This window comes from Meleagris gallopavo, chromosome 6, assembly GCF_905368555.1.
Source record: "Meleagris gallopavo chromosome 6, MGAL_WU_HG_1.1, whole genome shotgun sequence".
Classification (NCBI taxonomy): domain Eukaryota; kingdom Metazoa; phylum Chordata; class Aves; order Galliformes; family Phasianidae; genus Meleagris; species Meleagris gallopavo.
Genome location: NC_139409.1, coordinates 48,502,207 through 48,526,687, shown reverse-complemented (window position 1 = coordinate 48,526,687; position 24,481 = coordinate 48,502,207). Strand labels below are relative to the sequence as shown.

The 24,481-nt window shown below is 41.2% G+C and overlaps 2 protein-coding genes across 6 annotated transcripts in view; both read left to right on the top strand.

Annotated features, from left to right (window-relative positions):
• Nucleotides 1-21,915, top strand: part of LOC104911596 (amphiphysin) — a 104,417-nt gene extending 82,502 nt beyond the window's left edge. The window contains exons 15-22 of one of the 5 annotated variants that reach the window (XM_085226667.1): nt 2,584-2,616; nt 3,978-4,028; nt 6,268-6,384; nt 11,667-11,723; nt 15,081-15,215; nt 16,208-16,459; nt 18,090-18,191; nt 20,747-21,915. In XM_085226667.1, the coding sequence (XP_085082793.1) occupies nt 2,584-2,616; nt 3,978-4,028; nt 6,268-6,384; nt 11,667-11,723; nt 15,081-15,215; nt 16,208-16,459; nt 18,090-18,191; nt 20,747-20,854 (855 nt within the window). In that variant the 3' untranslated portion in view covers nt 20,855-21,915. Of the gene's footprint in view, nt 1-2,583; nt 2,617-3,977; nt 4,029-6,267; nt 6,385-11,666; nt 11,724-15,080; nt 15,231-16,207; nt 16,460-18,089; nt 18,192-20,746 lie in introns of all 5 variants that reach the window. The other 4 variants (XM_085226666.1, XM_085226669.1, XM_085226668.1 and 1 more) reach the window with 4 other exon arrangements.
• On the top strand, nt 26-2,576 carry LOC146544181 (uncharacterized). Its single transcript, XM_085226672.1, has one exon. It carries the CDS (start codon nt 292-294, stop codon nt 2,065-2,067), a length of 1,776 nt encoding a protein of 591 aa, XP_085082798.1. The 5' UTR covers nt 26-291; the 3' UTR covers nt 2,068-2,576.
• Nucleotides 21,916-24,481: the final 2,566 nt, after the last annotated feature.

The window sequence follows — 24,481 nt, the reverse complement described above, 5'->3', positions numbered from 1 at the left end:
ATGCATGCTTTAATCAATGTGATTTAATATATAGTTTTTTGTTCTGTCTATCGGTGCTGCTCTTCTAGATTGCAATCTACTGCCTCCAAATGTTGCAAGCCACATAGCTTTTCCTTAAACTGCTTAATTTAGTCACTTTCATTCTTTAGATTAAAATTGCTGTAGTAAAATATAAATCTTGTGTTTTCTCATCAAGTCCGCCTTTATCTTTTTCATCTTGTGTTTTTTCTTTGCTTTTCTGTCTGCTTAAAGCCTGATTCTTCAAAAAGTCTTTCCCTGTGTAACCTGGTCATGGAGGAAATCCCAAACAGTGGGTCATCAGAAGATGTTAACAGATCCCAAACTGATCTAGGTTCACTCAACTGGGGCCTAGATGTTAGCACACCCAGTGTCAGCCAGGAAATTACTACAGGCGGTTCTTTGCTTTTCCCTGGGGCAGAGCAAACCTCAAGCAAATCCATGGGTACTCCACCTGCTAGTGTTTGGCCTGCTGTAGGTCAGCAGGAGGATGCTGCACCAGGGTCTGCTTCAGAAAATGAAAACCAGAGGACTTCGCTGGAGGACCTGTTGGATGCTAAGAATGTCCCATGGGAAGATGTGGCAACCAGTCAGCGTTTAGAGAACATAACTGGTTTTGAGACACCTATCCTGGGAACTGATAGCTTATCGGATAAACCCCTTCCATGTGATGTGCAAAAGGAAGAGGAAAAGCACGAGGAAGAAGGATCTCTGTGGGCAGGTGTCAAGCCAAGTGAAAAGGTAGAGAATGGAGCTGTTAACTACAAGGAGGTAGAAGGTACAGAGGAAATGGAAGAGCAAGGTGGTGAAATGGAAGGAAATAGTGAGGCAGAGCTTCATAAGTGCTTAGCTGAGTCAGAGTGTGAAACTTCAGTCAGCACTGAGATAGACAGTTTACGTGAGTTGGAAGTTAGCAGTGGGGAAGCTGGAAGAGTTAGTGTTGATAACCTAGAAATCCCTAGGGAAAAAGAATTCAAAGGAGTAAATGTCATTGAGGAGACAAATTCAGAAAAACCATTACTGAGCGCAGGGTTGGAAGATGGGAACAAAGTAGTAGTGGACAGCTGTAAAACTTCAGAAGGCACTGGCAATGAACCTGAGAGAGTCTTTGGTATCTGGAATCAGGGCCATGAAACAGTATTTGAGGATGGCTTAAACCAAGCTGACAATGTTACTGGACAGAATACATCCACAGAGGGTATAAACGTGATGGTCACTGACCACGCAGAAAAGAACCATACAAATACTGGAAATATTCTTTGTGATGCTGAATTATTCAGTGCAGAAGAGTCTGGTAAAGAAGCCGAAGACAGTAGCATCAGCATCCTCTCAAATGGTAGTGCTACCAATGAAAGTCAAGCTGCTGCTGACAAAGAGTGTCCACAAGAATTGATGCCCGAAACATCTCATGCTGCTAGCACAATCTGTGGTAATCCTTGCCTAGATAATAGAGAAGACCAAATGACAGGTAGGGCAGCAGCAGCAGCCACTGAAGAGCATCCTCATAGCAGTGGTGTTCCTGAAACCTTGGAAACAGACCCCTGGCTTGCAAACTGGGATCCAACAGTTACTAATGATTCCTGGGGGTTTTCTAATATGTCAGATGGCCAAGCCAATGGACTGGATAATTGGCCCTTTTTCCCCGACCAGCAAGGTTCAGAGGAAGGTAACATGGAAAATGCTTGGTTAGGCATTAGTGATAAGTGGTCTACACAGGACCTGGGAGGGACTGATAACATCTGGGGAGAAGTAAGTGTAAGCACAAGCAATAAAAATCAGGAGGAACCAATAAAACAAGGTTTGCCTGGGGAGCAGGCAAGTGTTAGCAATACTGGACTTAGCAGTGAGATAGTTAGACCCTTGGCTCTGTTTCAAATGGGAAATTCCCGAAATGCTAGCACCGAGAGTTCAACTAGTCCTAAAGACAATGAGACCAACAACTCAGATTTATCTGAAGATGAAATTGCTAACCGGAGATATGGATTGTTGTACCAGGAAATTGAGGCTGATAAAGAAGAGGTACCTACCCCAGTGTGTAGCCTAGTCTAGACAAAGAGTTCCTTAGGTCATGCATAACCTTGTCGTTTAAAACCAATCCACCTGTGTGTTTCCTGCTACCCCTCCTAAGCCCTTGCAATTCTTTTTCTAAAAAATTGTCACGCAACTGTTCATAGTGTGGTGCCCTTCAGCCATGTAATGAAGCAGGCTGACAAAAATGCATTTCAGAAAGGTGAAGGAAGCTTCACGCTGTGGAGGCACACTGTGTCTCATAGCTTTTGTACTTTATATGTATAATTTTAAATGCATCTCCAGTCTTTTCTTTTTTCTTTTTATAGAAATACTTAAGTCACTCCGCTTTTTGTATTCATTTTGGTGCTCTCTTTAAGCCTGTGAAATCTGTTATCGAATAGCACTGTCATCAAGTATCTTTCTGCCTTGCCCTTCCTTTTGTTATTTATTTTGTTTTATGTCTGGCCTATTTTTATTTTGTAAATAGAAACATTTTATCCATGTTCTCAATTAGTAAACATGTGATAACTTGTTCTGATCTTCACTTCTACTTAGGCATCCAGCACGGCATTTAATGGATTTGCACAGGTAAGAAACAAGCAAATTTTGAGAGTTTTTTTCTGTTTTGCTGGGAAGAGATTAAGACTAGCTGCACAGTTTTGAAATCTCTGCTCTACAGACCAGCTGCACAATAATGTCACGCTGACACAAATCCTGAACTTGTCTGCCCTCAGAATGTATTCCTGGATGTTCCTAGAAGGTTGCTAATATTCTTGGCACTCTTGGCCTAACTGAATTTAATTGGAAAACACCCACTAGCTTAGCAGGACTGTCTTCTTATTTTCCATATGAAAGAACTGGATTAGTATTTTTGTTGCTCTTTTTTGGATTTTTCTAACAATCTCAAAATCCTGTAAAGCATGGCTTCCTCATAGCTTTCACACATGTTCAGTGACTCTATGTATTTTGTGTATTTACAAAATGAGTTTTATTTGTTTCTGCAATTTTGTTTTCATTTAAAATACGTTTTAGTCCGGGAATTAAATCTGAGTTGTTTATTTACTGCTATGATAATGCTGACAAACTGCATGAGGCACTGCAGCAGTGCAGTACACGTTTATGCTCTCAAATTCCAGGGCCATCATCCCAAGTGATAATGCAGATAATTTGGGGCCTTCTTAAATTCCAGCAGCCTTTCAGAGGCTGGCTTACCCACAGCACTCTCTGCACACCATTTTTTAGATTTGCACAAAAAAAGCTGGGCATTTGCAAGGCTGAAAATGAGTCTTTCAGTGCTTATTAATTTTGCTACAGGCCTTTTACATTAGTAAAGTATTCAGAAGGAAGGGCTAAAATACAAAGCTGCCACCACTTTCTTTAAGGGAAAGTGTTCACCTGGGGGTGAAACAAAAATTTGATCCTTCCCACTCTCACAGAAGGAACAAACATAAGTGTTTTCCAAATTGTTTCTGAATAAGACGTTGGAAAATTTGTTCTCAGCTTCTGTGCCTTATTAATGCATATAAAGCTTCACATCTCTAATTACTTAGCAGTGTATGTGCTATTCAAATAAAAGCCCAGAATCCAGAGGATGTGTAAGTAACTTAGAGCTAGTGAACTCCCTTTGCGCATGCAGTCTGGCAAAATAAAATTCTGGTGTTTGCTATTTAGAAGTGCAGTGTGCCTGAAGCAAAGTCCCTGCAATTCACTTGTATTCAGCGAAGGATTCTTCACTGATTTGAATAACTTAAAACATTTTAGAATCATGGAACACATTTGAAAAAGGAAGGTCTTTAATGTTAATATTCATACCTATTTAGATTATCGTTTTTCCATCTAAGCTCAGTTATTGATGGTTATGCCTGAGTAAGCCATAAAAAATCAGGTCTTTACTAGATACATCCCGTGTCAAATATTGTTGCTTCGTTGTTTTTATTTTCTATATGTAGGATACAGCTGCATTTACAGTGCAATCAAATGAGAATGTGACAGAGACTCTGGTAAGTGGTGGATTTTGCTTCTTTTCTAAATGTTGTGTAAAAAAAAAAAAGGGTACTGTTTTTTTCTTTGTACAAAAATATTTGCTGCTTTGTGCAAAAACATGGGTGTTTTCCATCCTCTAATTCATTAAATCTTAACCTGAAAGAATAGGTGGGTATACCATTGCAGCTGTAAATCTTTACTTTTTAAAAGTCTTTCACAAGGATAGCACTGCAAAAAAGGAAAAACAGGATGCCCTAGATACTTTTAATTTTTGGAGGTATAGTCAGTTTACTTATTTGTTGCACTTAAGGAACAGCAAGAATGAGTACTATGGTCCAGTGTACAGCAAGGAAGTGCTCACGTGTAATGTCAGTACACATACCTCTAATATTACTACAGCTTTATCTATCCTCCACATTTTAGTAGGTACCATCTTTTAGGGGTGGGAATATTGTTGAAAGTGATCATACTTTGGTGGTTTCCTAGTTCCTCTTGCTGTCTTCGGTTAGCCTGAATTAAGGATATGGAGTAGCAGCACTGTTGGGTGATCGCTACCGTTACTTAGGAGCAGAAGAGTGATACTATTTTTTAATGCGACTTTGGTTACTGAATACCTTGAGAGCATTTTTAGTATTTTTATTTGTAGTTCAAATGTGGCAAGTAGTCTACAGACTGCTTGTCCACAAGTGACTCAAAGCGCATCAGTACAGTCTGCATTGTAACATATTACCTCTGATTTTAAGCCTGAAAATTTCTTCCAGTATTAGGCCCCAGGAAACTCATCAGCCATCTCACCTGGGATAAATCTGTCTTTTGTTTCTCATTACAATCATGTTTTTTTTTTGTGAAATTCCTTGGAACTGGTATTATCACACAAGACAGACTTCTGCACGGTGTGGTATAATATAATGAATGTTTCTTTATTCTTTGCCAAATCTTGAAGGTGTTGCTTAGGCAGACTTCTCTATGCCTCATTAAAAATGAGCCTGCTAAAAGAATATGTGAGAAAAGAATTGAAAGAATATGTTTGGGTTTGGTGGTGGGTTTTTCTGTTCGGTTTTGCTTTGTTGTTGTTTTCTGAAAAACGCGAGGGAGAAGACTTTAGTATTTTTAAGAATTTCACGGAAGATGTCTCTTTATTACAGAAGACTTCTAACCAGCTGCATCTTATCAACTGCAAAGCAGCTAAATAGTTTTTGAGGTTCATATTATGCTGAGCAATTTGTTCATGGCAAATTAATCTACTGGGGTTATTTTATCTGGTTGAGTCAGCCACTTTATAAATGGAATATGCTGAGCACAGCTTGCAGCTCTCTCCTTTAGCATGTATGTGTTTGCAAGGTTTTGTCCCTAGCAGAAATAGTACTTTACTTTTACTGGAAGCTGTTTTGCTACAGGACCAAACATCTTGCAGGACTGGTGATGTTTACTAGATACACTTCCTAAAAAATAAGCATAGGCCAGAATTTTAGAGGGTAGGAATTCCAGAAGCTTAGCCAATAAATGGAAGCTTTGTAGGTGATTGAGATCTCAGGATGAAATAAACATTAAAAAGAAACTAGGGATGATTTTTTACTCAGAAGGTGGTGAGGTACTGGAACAGGCTGCCTGGAAAAGCTCTGGATGCCTCTGGGTCCTGGTCATCCTGATCTAATGGGTGGCCCATAGCAGGGGGATTAGAACTGAATGGTCTTTAAGGTCCCTTCCAATTCAAGTCATTCGATGATTATATGATTTTCAATGTCAGAATTCATGTAGTTAGTGTATGCCTATGTGAAAACAGAGTCTGCAAAATGTCTTCTACTTTCAACAGGGAAGGGATCTTTTTGTCTGAGAACTAGCAGAATTAGGGGGATAGGAGATAATTTTGAAAAATCATATTTGAAATCATAATTTGGGACACTCCTCACTTTGTCCTCACTTTCTAGAGCATTTCTGAGCAAACTGATTACTTCTCCCCCATTTCTGCTGCTGCTTTCAATAACTCAAGCAGCTAGCACTCTCTTTCCTTGCAAGGGAGGGATGTAGGACTGACTCAGTTTATGTACAGGACACTGAGAATGAAGATGCTCTGTAGATGTTAATTAGTAATGTAAGGCTGTCCTCTTCCTGGCAAAGTCATGTGGGACTGAGTCTGCTAGGAGTGAAGCAGCACTGTAATGCCAGGCAGAGCTCCCATTCCCTTCTTCCCTCTCCACTATCACGTGCTCCTCAACAAATTTTCCACTGTTTACTTAAAAATCAATAAAACAAAAGACTGAGGCTGAAGAAGCTCCACCTGGGGAACTCAAGGTCGAGGAAACCCCTACTGCTGCTGTTGTGGAAAAGGAGGCCATCCCTGCTGAGTCAGATGAGCCAACAGAGCAGGCTGCGGTGAGTGATCTGTCCCCTATGTCCATCTCCTAGCCTCATCTGAGCCATCTCTCATCACAGTGAATGTGCCTGCTGTATTTCAGCCATCCTCTCCGTTCCTCATCATGGCTGGATTTTTCAGCGTCCAGCTGTGTCACAGCATGCCTCTCCAGCAACATTTGCTCCTTTTGGTCCTAAAATGTCATTCCTTTAAGACTGGCATTTTAGCTGGAAGTTCACCTGAATGGTCTTAGAGGCAGTCAGAGGTCAGTGCAGAGCATCAACAAAAGGCTTATCAGAAATGCAGACACTATAGCATTGCATGGATCTGTCTGCGGAGCTGATTGTGTTTCACATTCCTGCTAGTGGCAATGGCTCAGGCACTACAAGTCTGATTGTGACATTTATTAACACGGGGGAACAGCATTAGGAAAGCGTACAAACAGAACCGAGGAGTGGCTTGGAAATGGCATGAAGCTCTACTCAACCAGTGTCAGGTTGGTTGTTTGCTGGTGGTGTTGGATCACTGCAAAAGCCACTCGTGATACCCCGCAAACTGTCTTCAGCAGAAGGCTATGGAGTACAGCTGTAGTTTAAACAACTCCTCAAAGACAGATAGATGATTTTGCCTGGATAGTTCCAACTGTGTCACTGGATTAAAAACTGGTATCGAATGTGAATCAGGCTTTTCCCCTATGCGTGTTTTCTTTTGAGTTTATATAAATCACTGTAATAACTTGTCAACTCTAAAGTAAAGCAAACAGTGAAACTGTCTATCTGAAGCACATTGTTCTGACAGACTGTTGTAGAAAATCCTTCATGGCTAGACAGAGTAAATTTGATGGTTTGGAATAAAGAAGAAAGAAAGGATGGTGATTAGAGGAAGGATGGGACATCAGTCATTAGTCAGGAGGTCCCTTGTAGTAACTGAGTGGCAGTAATTAAAGTGAAGAACAGATATCAAAGAAGCTTAAAAGGTTGTTTCTGTATGGTTTGAGTCTGTTTTTTCTGTAAGGATTCTGTAAGGATTTCATGAAGGAAAGAAAAATTGTGATGGAAATATTTTTTTCTAAAAGGAAGCCAACTCCTTTTCTTGTACTAAGACAAAGTTCTAAAATCTTCAGTGTCTGAGGTGCTAATTAGATGACAGGCTGGGGTTCAGCACCACTCATCCAGTTATTGGCCCTGCCCTGTGACCTGTTTTGCTGCCTAACCATTACTGAGGCATTCTCAGTCCATGTTCTTTCACACTCCAAATGGTGCAGAGCTATTGGGGGCGGGGAGAGAAAGACAGTGTGAGAGATGGGCAACTTAGTGGCAATCCAGGAGGAAGGTCATAGGCATTAAATAGAAGTTAGACAGTTTTGACTAGGTTTATTTTCATTTTTTGTTACCTTTAGAATACAAAGCTGTCTGTATCAATTTGGAAGAGATGTCTAGGAAAATAAGCTAAGTGTTGATTTCTTAAAAATTCAGAAGTAGAATTATTCTTCATTTGGCTCTGAGGGGCTATTATTTCAGGAATTGCTTTCCAGAACTTGCAAAGTCTTGAACATCAGGATTAACAACAACCATGATCAAAGCTAAGAAGATTTTACTGAGATGCAAAATATGAAAGCATGTCATTTCTCAGCAGCAGTTGAGCATTCATTCACTTTATGAGTGACGACTAACTTAAAAGTGGAGTGGTAAAATATTAATAATATCTTTCCGATAGGAATCTTCTATTGATTTTAGTAATTTCAAGTTTGTGGTGACAGCCCCTAATCAGCACAATTTTTCTGTGGTGAATTTACTGTCAGACCACATTAATTCATAGAATGTATGGCATTAATTACTTGTTGTAGGAGTTTTGAGTGAATTTTCTGGTAGGACTTTCATTTAAACTGAGGAGAGGGTAGTCCAGAGAATAGGGTACAATTCCCTGCTCTGTTTTGGGTTTTGTTTGGGTTCTGTTACTTACAGTTTCATAATCTGCCTGAAGTGTATTGCCAAACACTTCATTCCAAGAGCTCATCTTAATTGCTACATGGAATCTTATTACATGTTCTTGTCTTGATCCATTGGCGGCCACAGAACAAATAAAATTTCTATTAGGTGCTGGCAACCATTGATTCTTATCTTGGTTGCTGGGAACAAAATTTTTCACAATTAAAGGGACAGAATCACCACGTGCACCAGAAGAGCTGAAGCGAACCATGGTAAAAAGTCCTTCTTGCATGGACTTTTGCCCTCAGAAACTGTTTTGTTTCCTTATTTCCATAGTATGTAAAATCCAAAGGATGCAGTCTAAAAGGTATAGTTTATTAACCACTGATTGATTTCAGTTTCAAATAATAATATCCCTCTCACCACATCAATTTTTCAAAGTCAGGCAAAGATGGCAAGTGTACAGAACAAAGAGAAATCTTAGGAAGTCTTGTTATTTTGTTCTCCTATCTGTGAAATCCTGCACCCAGAGTTCACAGCATTACTCAGAGATCAGCTTTTTTGACTTCCAGTATGCTCATTGGTTTGGAAAGAGCCTTTTTGTGCTTTGGGTCTGATGCTTGCCTGGACTTTAATATTCTCTCATTAAATCAGTCAGACACACAGCTAGACACAGTGATTTTCAAAGCTTTGTGTAGGCACATATGAAACTACAGCTGGCAGCTCTCTCAGACACTGAACAATGACAGAGGCCAAGAAAGAGCCTTCAGCTTACAGATGTCTAATTATGGTTGAATCCCATGGTAGGTGCAATTCGTGGCACCCAAACTGCAAATAATATAACCTGGGAGAGCAATCCAGTGGTCAGATATAGAAGAGTGGTCAACTGTGTCCAAAAGCTGAGCATGGAGCAAAGTACAGGTACAACACTGGAGTATGAGGCCATTTAAAGACTAAAATATTTGTTTCAAAAATGGGAGAGAACTGATGTAGAATAGTGTTCTTCTGTTCTACGTCAGCAGAAGCAGATTTCACTCTGTTTATGGAATTGCAGCATTACTTAGGCATTATTTTAGTAATCCTATTTTCTAGACGTTTACGCCTAGTACGGCATAAAAATAAAAATTGCATTACCATGCTTCCCTTCTAAAATTCGGTCATCCTTACCATCCCAACTCCTCAAAAAGATCAGTGCTGCTAATTTTCCTAGTACAAAATAATCCTTAAGAAGTAAGGGCATCTCTGCTTACTTTTCTCTTTCCCACAAAATCTGCTTCCAGTTACGCTTGAACAGAGCCCTCATTTGAAAGTATATGTATGAATGCATCAGATTTTGTAATGAGGTCCAAGCTGTAAGCTTGATTGATGGAATTCTTATGGGAGAGAATTTCCAGGTTACTGATAAGAGAAGAGTAGGGATAAACACATTCCTGACATAGAACAGTGCTCATTTCTGAAGACAAATTGACTTCTAAATACAGCTTATTGAAGTATTTCAGCACTTTTTAATATTAAAAGTCAGAAAAGTGTTTGTGTACCAACTTGCCATTGCCATTAGACGCATAGCTTTAATGAGGCAATAGAAATATTTGTTTACCTCCCCTGTTAAAAAAAAAAACAAAACAACATGCTATAGCAAGCATGCATGCTTTGCTAGAGTAAGAAATAATTATATTTTGCAGTTGAAGCTCATGGGATTGTTTTCTGTTTAAGACTCTCTACAGCCTCTTTTAAAATTAACGTAAAAATCAGGACTTCACAGCATGGTTTGGCAGCTTGAAAGAAGAATTAATCCTATACATATAAAAGAAAGGGTTATGTAACATTGCAATTTTAACAGGATAAAGCTATGAGGGGTTTCCATGGTAACGCTGCTGTCAGCAACTGCCTGGCCCTGGTATCTGGACATGTCTGGGTCTTATGAGGTGACTGCAGGCAATACTGGAAGATTAGATTAGAAAACACGTGAGTGATGTGAAGTTTGGATATAACTCAGCATCCTTTTATTATAAAAAATAACATGTAAGCATTTCAGATGAAACTTGTAGAAATTTTGGTGTGGCAGGTGTGTGGAGGCAGTTAGACTGAGCACTTGAGGTCTTATCACAATTGCTAAAGATGGCAATCTGATCTACCATGCACTCAGTTAGATTTGCATGACTTGTCTTCACCCTTACAGGGCCTTTGAAAAATCTGACGTATGTATGTTTGCAAAGCAACCTCAACATTTATTAGTGAAAGAGATTTCTATAAGGGGGCTTAGATTTACTTTTCCTCTGAAAAGCATCTTTTGAAATATCCTGCACTCTGCAGGAAGCCAAGACTGAACAGAAGAGAAAAGCACTTCCAAGTATTCCAAACGAGACATGAATTATAGCCATAAGACTGTTTGTTGACCTAAACTAGACCTCTTGATCTAGGCTGAGCAACAGCCAAAACTGAATCCAAGCTCAAGCAGAAGGGATGTTGCTGACTGAATCCCAAAATGATACAGTAGAATTGAATACCAGCAGGGGCACAACTGTCCCACAGAGTTTAGGAAATTGTACATTTTTTCCGCTTCCAAAACGTGGAACTCATGCAGTTCTACAGCTTCTGTAGAAAAGGACCTTGTGTTAGATATCATCTGTGCTGTAAAAAGTATTGTTTGGAGTGAGCCCATTACTGCTCAGAGCAATTGATCCCTTGAACATCTTCATGGGTGCCAGATTTAGAAAGCCACTGAACACATGTCTAATGTTTTAAATGTCAGGCACTCACTGCATGTACTACTGAGTATGGACCTAGAGAAAAGTGATTCTGCAAAAACTGATGAACTTTGTGACCCACCTCTTTGAACAATCCCCTTAAATGTGTTTCAGCCCAACGTGTGTGGAAGAAGTGTTTTAGAAAGTTTTCCTGGAAACTGGTGAGTTACAGGGGCAGCAGCAGGTTATAATGGGAACATTCTGAGTCTTGGGTGGGAGAAATTTGAGGTAGCTGGAAAACTGTAAGGTCAGCAGTGTTCTGGGTTGTTGCTTAATAAAAAATTCATCCAGTGTGGTGCTATTATGAGAATACTGATAGTAAAAGTAAATAAAATTGACATTAGCACTTCCAGTGTGGTGATCATTATATAATTAACAGGCTTTATTTCTCATGGTGTTTTGCTGTGGTTTTGTTTTGTTTTGTTTATATCTTATAGCTACTTTTATTTCAGATATGTAGCAGCGAGAATCTTTCCACTCACTGTATACTATCCCATTTAGTTCCCACCATTCATTCCATTGCATCCCATACATGCCATTCTTCCACTAAGCTTGATTAATGCCAATTTCTCTGCAGTCATTCCCTCAGCATGAGTAAGATGATGACCATATTTCCTCTTTATACAGGAGAGTATCGAGGCAGGGGATAAGGAGACAACTGGAATTGCTGAGAAAGAGAGCGAGGTACATATGAAGAGCCTCAGGAATATGGTTTTGCTTTAGTATCTTCAAGAGGAGTGTGGCAAAAATATATATATGTCATTTGCATGTTATCAATATGCAGGCAATACAATATGACTGTGAGCCAGCTGTGGTACCAGAACATTTCTCATTCAATGCAAGACCTATCTTTGAAACTGACTGTTGCAGCAGTACGGACTGATAAATATTTTGGGACAGAAAACAATACATGAAACTGATCCCTGAAAAGAAAGTGGTATAATGCTGTTTCTATTGGCATTTGTGGTAAAGAGAGAATATGCTGCATAGATTCACAGTAGCTTTTACGTTTTCCTTGAATTTGTTTGTCTAGCCTTCCTCTAAACATCTTTAAAAAAAGAAAGGAAATTTTGATTCATCATTTGTTTTTCCTAGCACAGATGAAAATAATCATGCTACAAGTTCGTTTTCTAAAATAAAAATCTGGCATTGAATTAGGCAAACTACAAAGCAACTGAAAAACTCTGTGACATACTTAATTTCTCTTTAAGTGGGCATGTTGAAATCTAAGGATGGTATGGTTGTATTTTGCTTATAGAAAGCAAGACACTATGAATCCTTTTGTACAAGCTTGGGTTTGTTACACTGTTAGCCCTTCTGGAATCTGGGATATGTCTATGCTCTATGGCTACCCAGGGTACCCTGTGTTGCATGGAAGCAAGATTTGCCAGCAGCTGTCCTTGCTGGGCAGCATGGCTGAGCCAGGATGAGGTCCGACTTCTATGGGCTGCTTTCTTCCTGTGACCCGTAGCCCTGACTCACTGGTGCCATAATCCTCACCAGCCTGCTGTCTAGAAACCAGGGGAATTATACTAAAAGAATTTACGCAAATGGGAGAGGTAGATCAAATCCAGTTTCTATAGCTACTGGTGTTGATGCGCTGCAAATGTGAGTTGCACTGCTTCTCTAGCATTGTCTTATCACTACCAAGTCTGGGCCAAGAAACGCCTTGCTATCCCCTGAGCATAAAGGCTAGGCCTTTGAAATGCACCTTTCCTCTGTTTTCCAAAGTACATGCCCTTGTAAAGGTACTTTTATCAGGTAAGTTTAACCTGTTTAGAGGAGCAGTATTACTGAATGCAGAAGAGATGCTGTCAGGGATCAAACTGTTTGCTAAGATGATATCCTGGCTCCAGTGGGATTGTCCTTCTGATGCAACTTTCATAACCAGTTCTTCAGTATTACTCCAAAAGCCTTCCAAGACTTTGCAAGCAATTGGTGTGCTCACTAAAGCATGATAATTAGTTCTTGATCTTATATTAGACGGCTTAGCTATAATTATGACTAACTGTCATAAAAATTACCCAGTCCTTTTCTAAATCAAGCCGTGGAGCAAGATCTTCAGCTCTGGAAAATGGGGAGAGCTCAGTGAGCTCCTCCCAGACTCCTAGCTGCAGACTCATAGCTCTCCTCCTCTTCATGGCCTCATTCATGTTGCTGCTGAATCTGTGGCATTGCACTGAGCTGACAGTGGTGTTAATTAGAGGATAATCCAACCGTGTGGATCAGCTGCACTTTGGGTAAAGAAGCATTCACTTTTACTGCAACTAAAAGTCATGTGGCTCTTTTATCACAGCCTTCATTATATTGGATGGCCCTCGTTTTTTCTCCTGTGTGGCTGTGCAAATTTCAGTAACACTTCTGTAGATAGCTCTTAGTCTGTGTAATGTTATGGAAAACAGGTTTGTAGAATTGGTTCTTCAAACGAAGACAGGAAATACCTGAAAGTACGTGGCCCATTATAGCTAGGAGTGGGATTCTTGCTGTTCTGATTTCAGTAGAATTGAGCCTCCCTCTTTTTAGTTTAGTTTAGTTTTTTTCTTCTTCTTAATCAAAGATATTTGATACTAATTGTGAGATTTATTCAGCACTAGCAAACACACTTTTGTAAAAGCCGTTTTTTAATTATCTATCTTTCTTTGGTTTTGTATTCTAAGACACGGGAAATACACAGTTCTGCATATGTGAATGTGCTGTACATTCAGTGAGTTACAGCTACAGCTGTTGAGAGCATCACTCTTTCAGTGCTGACTATTTGAGAGCTGACTCATGTGAATTAAAATTCACCTCCACAGTAAAAGAAAATTGGCTATACAAATCCAATAAATAGAAAGTAAATGTTGGTCCTAATCACAACAGACAGCAAGATCAATTTCTGCAGCATGCTGTTAGAAGCACATGTTATAAAATCAATCTGCTGTGCATTCTGTTCCCCTTCTTTCATGCTGGTCTCTTCCAAGGCTTTTACATCCACCATTTATTTGAATACTCACCTGGGTCAAGACTGCTAAATTGGTAATATTCTGTGAGACAGGCTTGCATGCCTTCCAAGTCACAGGAGAAGATGTCAACATTCATCCACGTCTTTTGATATTACTTCTGTTTGTGACAGAGCATCCTTCCCTAGCAGAATTTCCAGCTCAAGCTTAAACTTCTCCAGTGATTTCTGCAAAACACTAGAGTATTTTCTGCTTTCAAGGACTGCAGAAGAATTGATTTATCACATCAGTTAATATCAGTCACTAGGGGTAGGTACAGCTAAAAACAATGACTGATGAATGATCATGAACAAATGCAGGTAGTTCAAGTTGAGCTCAGATGGCTGAATTAGTCTCATTCATGGGTGGAAAATCAAACTGAGAAAACAGAGCATCAGGCTGCTAACTGAATTTCTGCTAAACTTAGCTTGACGTTGGTACCTAGAAAATAGCTTCTCTTTAGTGTTAAAAACTTTCCGAAGTCGATTGAACTGACAGAATGTGGTGTTTCATTTACCTTCACCATCAAGCCTTAAGATGAATCTACAGTCAACTTAATTCAAGTATATTACTGTAAGCAAATACCAGTATGTACCGACACAGATGTTAGGGTGATTGATAAATTCTCTCTGCTGGAGGAAGGATTTAACAACAGCCTGTAGAAAGGTACTTTTCTGTCCACCTTTCATGACTGAAATAAAATGCACGCTAACTTTTCAACACAGAGTAACGACAAATGAAAAACACATGAGCCTTGAGAAATTTTTCCTACACTAGCAATAGCCATCTGAAACTCTACTGCATGTTCACAGGAAGGTTTTGTAAATGTCCCTCTCGTGCCTGTTGATCAGCTTTGTTGTGCAAGCCTACCCCTGTGTTCCCTACATGGTGCTTCAGGTATAGGATGGCAGCCTGCAGTGCTGCTTTCCCCCTTGGGTCAGGAGAAACCCCAATGAAACCAAAGCCAGGGGCCGGCAGCACCTAAGGAGATCACAGAGCACAGGATATCTGCGGCTGATATTCACAGCTCATGTCCTGAAAGGTTTCTCCTTTTGTTCTGCAGGTGGTGAGTGCTGCGGATGGGGCAGTGGCAGTGGAAGACGGCGTGGTGGTGGCAGCAGGAGCTGGTGAGGGTGCTGCTCCCACTGCACAGGAGGCTGCTGCTGAAGGTGACAAACCTCAGGGAGAAGAAAAGGAGGTTGATGCTTCTCAGGTACCTCCTGTTGTTGTGTGGGGCAGCAGTAGAGGAATCCAGGCAGAGCCAGCAGCTCCCAGCACAGGCAAGGCTGATGCAGCTCCACGCCCCAGGGTCCAACAAGCAGTGAGGATGAGCATGTATCCTCAGTGGTCACACACAGAGCACACGTAGACACGATATTTGTACGTACACAGACAGCCATGGAAATCACAGACAGACACACGGGGTACTCACACAAACACAAGCATTACCAGAAGCCTCATCACGTTCACCTCTGGCTGAGCAGGGTAGAGATCTACTAGTGAGAATGTATATATTCTTACATACATGCTGATGTCACTCAAGTCCACTCAGCTGAGTGTCTCCAGTGGCTGGCACCTGGATCTCTCATGCAGCTGGCAGATGGGCACACAGGCCCTCCAATCCATGGTCTGACCCTGGTGTACACACAAGAGACAGCCCTCACCCCGGAGAAGAGTTAGCAAGCAACTTAATGAGAAGATAGGACAGACCACACTCCTCAGGTGCAGGGCATGGCCAGATAACATTTGAACTATCCACTGCTTACCTGCAACCAGCCCATTTATCCTGTTATCTGTGCCTTTGTTGTCCCACACTTGTTCCTCCCCAATCACCTCAATCCACCCACTGCTTCTGGTTTCTCCCTTAAACATCCCACAGTAAGTCTTGTACAGTAATGTGTGTCCCGTGGCTCTTGGCAACAACCTCCCTCAGTCCTGAAGGTGCTCTGGTGTTGGATGGATTTCACACCTGGACCCTGGGACAGCCCTGAAAGAGGTTCAGGTCACTTCTGCTTTTGCACCTCGTGTTCCTCTCAGCTCTTAGAACTTTTACTTTTCTGCACAATTATTGTCTGTGTCCTGATGTAAGAATCCCACCTTCAGCAGAAGTAAAGAAACGTGTTTTTCAACTTGAAGTAAAGGACTAAGTTCTCTTTTGGTGCTTTTGTTGTATTTTATTTCTTTTCCTAGGAGAAGGTCAGCAGCATCCCTTCAGTAGTAATAGAGCCAGCATCGAACAACGAAGGGGAAGGAGAAGAACATGATGTCATCATGAATGAGTCCAAAGATGCTGCAGCAGAGACGGGCACTCAGGGCACTGACAGGGAAACTTCCCGAGTTGGAAGTGAGCAGAAACCAGCTGAAGAAATCCAGGCTGCACCTTCTCAAGATCAGCCTGCAGGAGACACAGCTTCTGACATGCCACCGGGCTTTCTCTTTAAGGTCTGCTTGTTTGTTTTTCTTTTAGACATCTTTCCAGAGCTAGCTTCTGTGGATGTGTCTGACAGTTGAGTCCTTATGAGGTTTCCTGAGGACGCCTAGCTTCACAGCCACCTGCTTGCATGCGCATGCACTCACCCAACCTTTGGTTGTGTTTTTCCTCCATACGTGAATTTTGAGAAATCTATTTTCTGCACGTGGATTCTGTTGGTCATATCCCTTTGTAGCTGTAAGAATCATTGAAGTTCTCCTTTCATCTCCCCAGATCAGTACTGACAGGGAATCTTTTAAGTAAAATTCCATTGCCAGCGATTTAGTCAGCAATATTATACGGCCGTTTGCTAACAATACCAAAAAGGCATTTTTCTGGCCTGAGAATCCGTGGAGGAAGTTCCAGCCCTATTGAAATCTGTGGGACTTCAACAATTGACTGTAGTGAAGTTGAAGTGCTATTTTATGTCCTTAGCATTACTATACTTACAAACTGTTAGGGTAGTCAGAGAGAAAAGTTTAATGAAGCTTGAGGGAAATGCTCTCCCTGGCTGGTAAGACCCACAGGGATTCCTGGTTCACAAGGTTCTTTCCACTTCAGAATCAGCGAGCAGGAGAAACGCTCCTTGAGGATAGGTGAACTTTAGATGCTTCCTGCTGTCATTTGCATACTTGAGACTAATCGGTCCCATAGCACTCCATAGATACGCCATTCTTTCTGATCCATTTTCATTGGTCAGGATTTTCAGCAAACTGTGAGAATAACATTAAGGTTAGAGTGACCAGGATTGTGCAGTTCTGATGCAGACGTGCTGCCACAGTTCATCTTTTGTTTTTTGTCACGCTTCCTTGGGTCAAACATAAATAAGAAGCAGCAGAATATATGACTGCCATCTGGCTCTCGGTGCTGTATTATTTCATTACTGCAGAGTTACCACGGAACTGCCTGTGCCTTTGGGAAAACTAGGGTAGTGTCTCTCTTAAGGAGGAAGAGCCGTTTAGTTGAAATGATCTGTTCAAATGATCAGAGTGCTAACCCCACAGATGTTTTAATAATCACCTCTTGGAAGAGAGGTATTTTTGGCATTCCTATCTGGCAGTAAGTGGGAGTTCTTTCCAGGACAAACAGGAGCTGTGGTTCCCATTATTAACTTCTTTTATCTTATCTGGAAACTGGTGCTGTACCTCTCACTCTGATTTCCAGGGATGTTTGCACCAATAATAGTATCTAGCAGACAGCATAAGTAAGGGTCTGAAGTAACATTTCCTGTGATTCTTTGCCAAGCTTATTAGCAAAATCCTGCCATCCCTCTCCTCAGGTCCTGTAATGATGGTGGGAAATGGAAGCAAGTTCCTTGCACGGTAGGCATAATGGAACAGGACTTGTCCAAGAGGCAGCACTTGTGGGCTTCTGCAACCTTGGGAGAGGATGTTTGCTTTCTTTCAGTAGTTTCAGGAGGATTTACTGAAGCTATACCTGTTTCATAAACTATAAATAGAAACTTTGATGTGAACATTAACAGCTTGAATGTACTTATCTCTGGCCATATATTTCCATTAAGGAAGAAGTGAAAGAGTACGTTTTTCTTTTTTCACAATGTCTCTACTTTGCTCATTTCTGTATATTTGGTGTTTCCTTTAGGTTGAAGTCCTGCATGATTTTGAGGCAGCTAACAGTGATGAGCTTAATTTAAAACGCGGGGATATTGTGCTAGTAATTCCTTCTGAGACCACGGCTGATCAGGTAACAACACCATTTATTTGATTTATATGATTTATTTCTGTTGTTCGTGTTTCCCTTCGTCTCAGTTTTCTTCTCACTGTTTACAGTTAATTTGAAATGTTGATTCAAGACATCTTTACTGTTAGAAAACACCAACGTCCTTATTTTGTCCTTTCACATGGTTTAATTTGTGACCAACCAGCACAGTTAACTAAGCTAAAGTCCCAGGTATATACTACCAACAGGATCCAACTTCAGTACATTTTTCTAGGGCGCTTTTATGTTACTTGGTAGTGAATTTTATACAGGCTTACATACCTACACAGGCTTAATACAGAAGATGGCTTACAAACTGTGCATCCTGTTGCTGTCATTTTGTTGTAACATCGAGTCAGAACTGATTGTATGTTCCCCACACGTTCAGAGTCTTACGTGGAGATCCTGAGAAATATACATTTGCCCAGAGAGAGCACTGAGACTGCACACAAACAGTTCTGTGCTGCAGCTAAGTGGCACAGAGGCATTCCTACATGTTCTGTGTGCCTCTTGGAACCTGAGCCTCGCACAGCTGTGCTCTTGAACTGCACCAGCAATCACTTTGTCTTTGATGCAAGAAGCCAGCAGTTCAGTGTCATTTAAGATATTTTGTTTTAACGGCGTGTTCCAGGTTAATTTTTAAACAATTGAATTCCACATGCTGCATTGGATTGCAGCCAAGTGAATTAATTTTTGACTATTTCTTTAAGAGAAGACCATCTTGTACAATTAGTACGAGCCACTTTGTGGCTGTCGTGGCAGGAAGTGTTGATGAAAAGAATCCCACTGAAGTAGGGGCTGGGAGGTTGGGGTCTGGATCCTGCACAGTGAGATGGCCAGTGCTCTGCTCTGAATGAAGAACACTGCTTAAAACATGCCCAAATACTGTCTAGAGCGTATTTGGAGAGCCAGAGACTGTTCATTATCTAAGCTGAACTCTCTCTTAATACAAGAGATTATTTTTATTTTCCTTTTCACTAGGACACTTCGTTAGTTTTGTAGGGGCAGATTCTCTTATACTTACTCAGACGGTGCTGCGTCGTACCTCTTGGGCTGTCCAACTGATTTTATTGTCAGTATTTGCAGAATGCCACTCTAAGGATATAAAAATAGGTTGTCCTCAGTTATTTTTCCTTACGATGTTTTGTATCAAATATATATAACCTTCAGTTGGTGAATCCCTTACTTGTTTTTCTCTTGTGGTGTGCATCCAAATCCCATTAGCACTGATTGGAGTAAATCGTGTGCAGTGATGGAGAAAATAAAGCTCCATGTCTTCATGTTTCCGAGATCATTCTGCTCATATCTTCATTACTCAGTGCATATTTGCCCTTCATGTTTAACGTCACCATAAAACTTAATTTTTCTCTTTTACCAGATACTTTGTTGACTTACAGAGAGTGTTTTCTCTTGGTTCTTTTTTCTCCTGCAAAATTGATCTGTGTAAAAGCATCCTTCTGACACAGCTAGTGCTGTCAGCCTGTGTTCCCTGTTCAAAGCCAACTAATCCCACCCGGTGACTTCCATTTTTTTCCGTAATCACTGAGTTGAAGTTATTATCCATTAAAACTTCAGTCCTTAGTAGAATCCACTCTGCCCACGGTAGAAAACTTCAGTTCCCCCGTCTCAGGTTTTCCAAAACATGAGCTTCAAAAGCATGCTGCCAGTTACTCCATCTCTTTTTGTACTTTCTGTAGAATAATAACGAATCAGCATTAGAAATTGCCTGTTAATCAGTCATCACTTTACTCTGACTCCTGTTCTTAAAAGGAACGAAGCACAGAGTTAGTCACTTGGTGAGATGAAAATAGGCTGATCTCTGCAACAAATACAGAATGGATTTTGTTCCAGGTGAAATGGATAGCACTTAAGAGAACCCAGCGCTTTCCAATAAGAAATCTTCCTTTTGAGTGATTGTGCTGCTGAGGATTTGGATTGCAGTACTGCATGTCGAGATCTGGCTTAGGCTGAAGTTTCCAGGAGTTTTTGAAAAAGGCAGTTGAACGTCAGCTGACCTTTAGTTTCTAGAGATTATGATGGCAGAGAAAACAAGAACTGTGATTTCTTCTGACTGTCAATATGGGAACGAGAGAAAAGACCGCTCGGAAAAAAATAATCAGATAAAAAGATTGGTTTTGTTCCCCTCATCTGTGGCATCCTGCAATGATTGCAGCACACTGCTATGCTCTTACTGTGCAGGTATCCCAATATTACTGTGAGAACGTTGACAACATCTCCCCGTGCACTTGCACAAATGCAGACTTGCTATGGCACTGGGTGACTCCAGAGGCTGATGATCCAATTTTCAGTTCAGCTGGAGGTCGGGTGGGATAAAGGCCATATAATATGCTCACAGTCAGTCTCACAAAACCACGGTCTGGCAGAACAGAGAAAACAATCTGTGCAAAATCAGAGTACACTATTTAACCAAACCACCACTTCTTTTAGCCACATGACTGTAAAACTTCTCCGGGCCTGGAGTAGGTGGAAAGGAATGGGAGAGGCCTGAAACTGAAGATGCTCTGTCTTTTTCCTTGCAGGAGGCCGGCTGGTTGACAGGCATTAAGGAATCTGAGTGGCTTCAGTACAGAGATGCAAACAGCTATAAAGGACTTTTCCCAGAGAACTTCACACGCCACCTGGAATAGTTCTTCTCACAGGCACACGGATGTGGTACGAAGCCCAGCCAGTAGGTTCTTAACCTCTTTGAAACACAGGAGCCCACTTTTTTGTAGTTCAGGCTGCGAATGGTTCACAGATTGGTGCCAGACAAAGCTTGTTGAAGCATATCAAAATGAGCATGAGTGCAAACAGCGAAGCTAGCAATTTCTGAAGCAGTGCGTGAAAAAAAATCACATACAAACAGAAATGTCCTTATTTGTTCACATGTACGTGGCAACAGGTTTGTTTGTGCTTTGTCAGAGCTATGGTGATCCTGTATTTGGTCCTTTCCCATGAAATCCAAAATTAGCCTCCTTGGTACCAAAACCTTAACTTCTCTGCACTAAGTGTATTGTATTGAGTTGCACTGCAGAAAATTTAATGAGTAATCCTGTAGTAATGAGGTCAAACTATTCTAAGTTTCATGTGTTGAAAAAATATAATTAACTGCTGCAACGTTTTTCAGTGTTACTTTTGGACATGCATAATATATATACACAGGAACTTGAATGTGTATATGTAAGTGCATATGGGTATATATGCATTTGAACAATTTCATTGTAGTTCTTTGACTGTGTGGTGTCATCAGTACATGCATTGCTCTCTCACTGTCTGGCATTACAGGAAACAGTTTTGTTCCAAAGCAAAACTAGCTGCTCCATTGCCAAAACATCAAACAGTATCCGTGTTAGTAATGTGAACTTTTTGTTCTGAGATGATGAATAGCATCGTTTTCAAGGCTGCTAAACCTTTGAGAAGGCATGGCTCAGTTTCCTCTTCCGGCTGCAGTAGTTCCAGTGAGATAATCTGGAAGGGGAGCTGTTGTGATGCTCATCTATACTTTTTTATTTAATTGGCTGAATAAAAAAAACCACAGCAAAATTAATCTCTGAGAAATAAACATAATATATTTTCACAATAAGTATTTATGCAGCGTACCTTCACAAATCCTTTTAAATTAAGATATATAATGTATCCTGTATCAAAAAGTCATCTGTAACTTATGTTTTCCAGTGCTGTGTCATTAAAAATAAACCTTTGATCCAAAGACGTTTCATCTGTGATGCTTTTGAAGTTCTGTTACAAGGAATTTCGCGTGGCTCACGTGTTCTAGTAGGGAATCTAATTTTAATTTAATACCTCTTTTCCCAAAGCAACACAGCGCAACTGGTGCACCATCTAAACTCTTGCTTTCAACCTCAAGATTCCAACAGGTCCGGTTCCCAGCTCAGCACATCTCCTGGCTGCTCCTCCTGGACATGGGCTGTGGCCACCAGCAGCAACAAGGGAACTTGTCTGTGCCCAGCTGTCACTCAGACTGCTACCTCTTATTCGTTTTTGCTCGTCCCTTTCTCTTGTGTGAAAAGAAAATTCTCCATCAGTCTGCTCTGTTCTGTTTGCTGGTGCGTGGAAGCTGCAAGCATTTAGGAGCACCCACATTTTCCTAGCAGTTCAGTTATTTGTTGTGATGTTTTGGTTGGGAGCTTTTTTGTGTGCGTGTAAGTTCTTTCTAGTCTGATTTGTCAGACTTCAGTTGAAGAGAGAGAATTTTGTTGTTCCTCCGAAGGAGGAGGGAAGTTGCTTTCTTGGTATCTACTGAATTCAGTAGCTTTGCAAAGGAACTTTGATGGTAGCTGTATTTTGTGGAGAAGTGGAGTGGCTCGACTGTGGTGGCTGGGATTTTGGCTTTAAAATGTTACAGTGAGCAACTGGAGTCTTGGGATGTTGTGGGAAGCTCCTTGGTTTTCTTTTCCTCCCTTTAACAGGCTTCGATAGTGATCCAGGACCAAGAATTTGTCCAGGGGAACAACTTCTCATCTGTTTTTGATGTTACAGCAAATTCCAGACTCCGGTGCAGCGGGTTGTCACAGTGACCTGTTCAACCTCATGTGTGGTGCAACTCCGATAACCTCCAGGCCACAGTTTCCTGCTTACCTAGATCTCAACGTCCGCTTTTCAGCAATAGCTGTTCTACAGATCACTGCAGATGACCCACAGAGGAGCCTCCATTTCCCTGTGCAGTCTGCGTGCTCACTTCTCAGACAATCAGGCAGGTCCGTCATGACAGCCGTGTTGCTGAAGGAGCAAAGACTGTGTGAGATCCCCAAGGAATCTCTTTATCCAGTGATGTCTGCCTGCAGTTATCTTTGTGCCCTCTTGCTAGAAGTACCCAAGTCAAATGTAGCACTCCTGACCTTGATACTCCTAAGACCTTGGTATAGGTGTATGTGCAAATGCACTGGTAGGGGTTTGAGTACGCATGAGATTGCACGTAGATGGGAAAGGTGCCTGATCTACAGCAAAGAATTGTCGTGCTTCCCTCTGATAAGCTCTTCAGCAACACTTCTTACTCCTATTCTGTGTTTCTAAAAATCTCTTCAGTGCAAAGAAAAATACAATTTCAAGAACCACCCAACGACTGCCTCTCGCTGCAAGCACTGTCATTATTTGCTGGAAGTACCAAGGTGTACAGGTAACGTCCCAGCAGCCGTGCTACTGCACGTGGTGCACGTGTGATTGATGTGCTGCAGGTTACCGTGGACATGACACCGTGCTGGCATGAAGCACATCTTCCATCTCACATCCACACCTCGGATCCACAAAGCAAATGGGGGAAGCTTCTTGTGGGAAGGATGAGGAGAATTATTACTGTTATCCTTAAAAGTCCTTGCAAAAATTCGCATAACAAGATGATAGATGCAAAAGGAAGGACATTGATGGACTAGCCAAACTATTGTTTGTCCTAACTTTCCCTCTGAAATATGGAGCTGGTGAATAGAAAGATTTATCATTTGGAATTTAGAGCTGTTTCTCAGATTTGATTTCTTCTCAGTCGTGTTTCGTCAGACAGTCAGACTTCTCTCTCAGACACGTTTATTTCTGCAGCTCCTGAGATGCGTAGAATAAAATAGATGTATTTCTTGGTGAATTATATGAGCTTATTCATGGGCAAGCAAGGGAAATTTTTCTATTTTCTTCTTGTTTGTTGTTTGTTTGTTTTGCTGTAACATTCAAGTGATACCCTCCTCCCCAGAGCTGTGTTAGCCCAGAACTATTTCCCACTCTTGCATTTCTCTGCTTAACGCACTCTATGGGACTTGGTGAATTACCAGATTTTATGCTTTCCAGGTGATTGTAAAGCAATAGCCCGTTGTGTCTTGATTTCTCCAGAGACTTATTTATGCCTAGGACAGCACACACTGCTAACCTACAGCAGCTATCATTTTTATTTCTGCACTGAATGAACACTGAGAATATGTAGGGCCCCGATGTCCTGATCCTGTGGGTTGTGGACGTGTGGCCTTGGAAGTAAGTCAGAGTAACTGAAGATGGAGGAGCGTTGCATGAGAGCAAACTGACAAACTGTGTATTTGCAGCTTGCCTTTCCAGTTTGCAACCTTTCACGAATAATGGAAAGTGTGCAAGATGAATGGCACTTTTGTCCCATTCCTGCTCCTCCTCCTCTCCCTCCCCCCTGCCCTTGTCCCACCCCTTCCCTATCTCACACCTGGATGCATCTGTCCCTGCCACCAGGAGAGAAAGTGTGCTGTGGGTACCATCTTGAACTGCGTGGGACTTGTTTGCACGCTGCTCTGGTTACTGATGCCCTAGCA

Bases quoted from the DNA above. Each gene is read 5' to 3' on its own strand.
- LOC146544181 (XM_085226672.1), top strand. From the start codon at position 292: ATGGAGGAAATCCCAAACAGTGGGTCATCAGAAGATGTTAACAGATCC.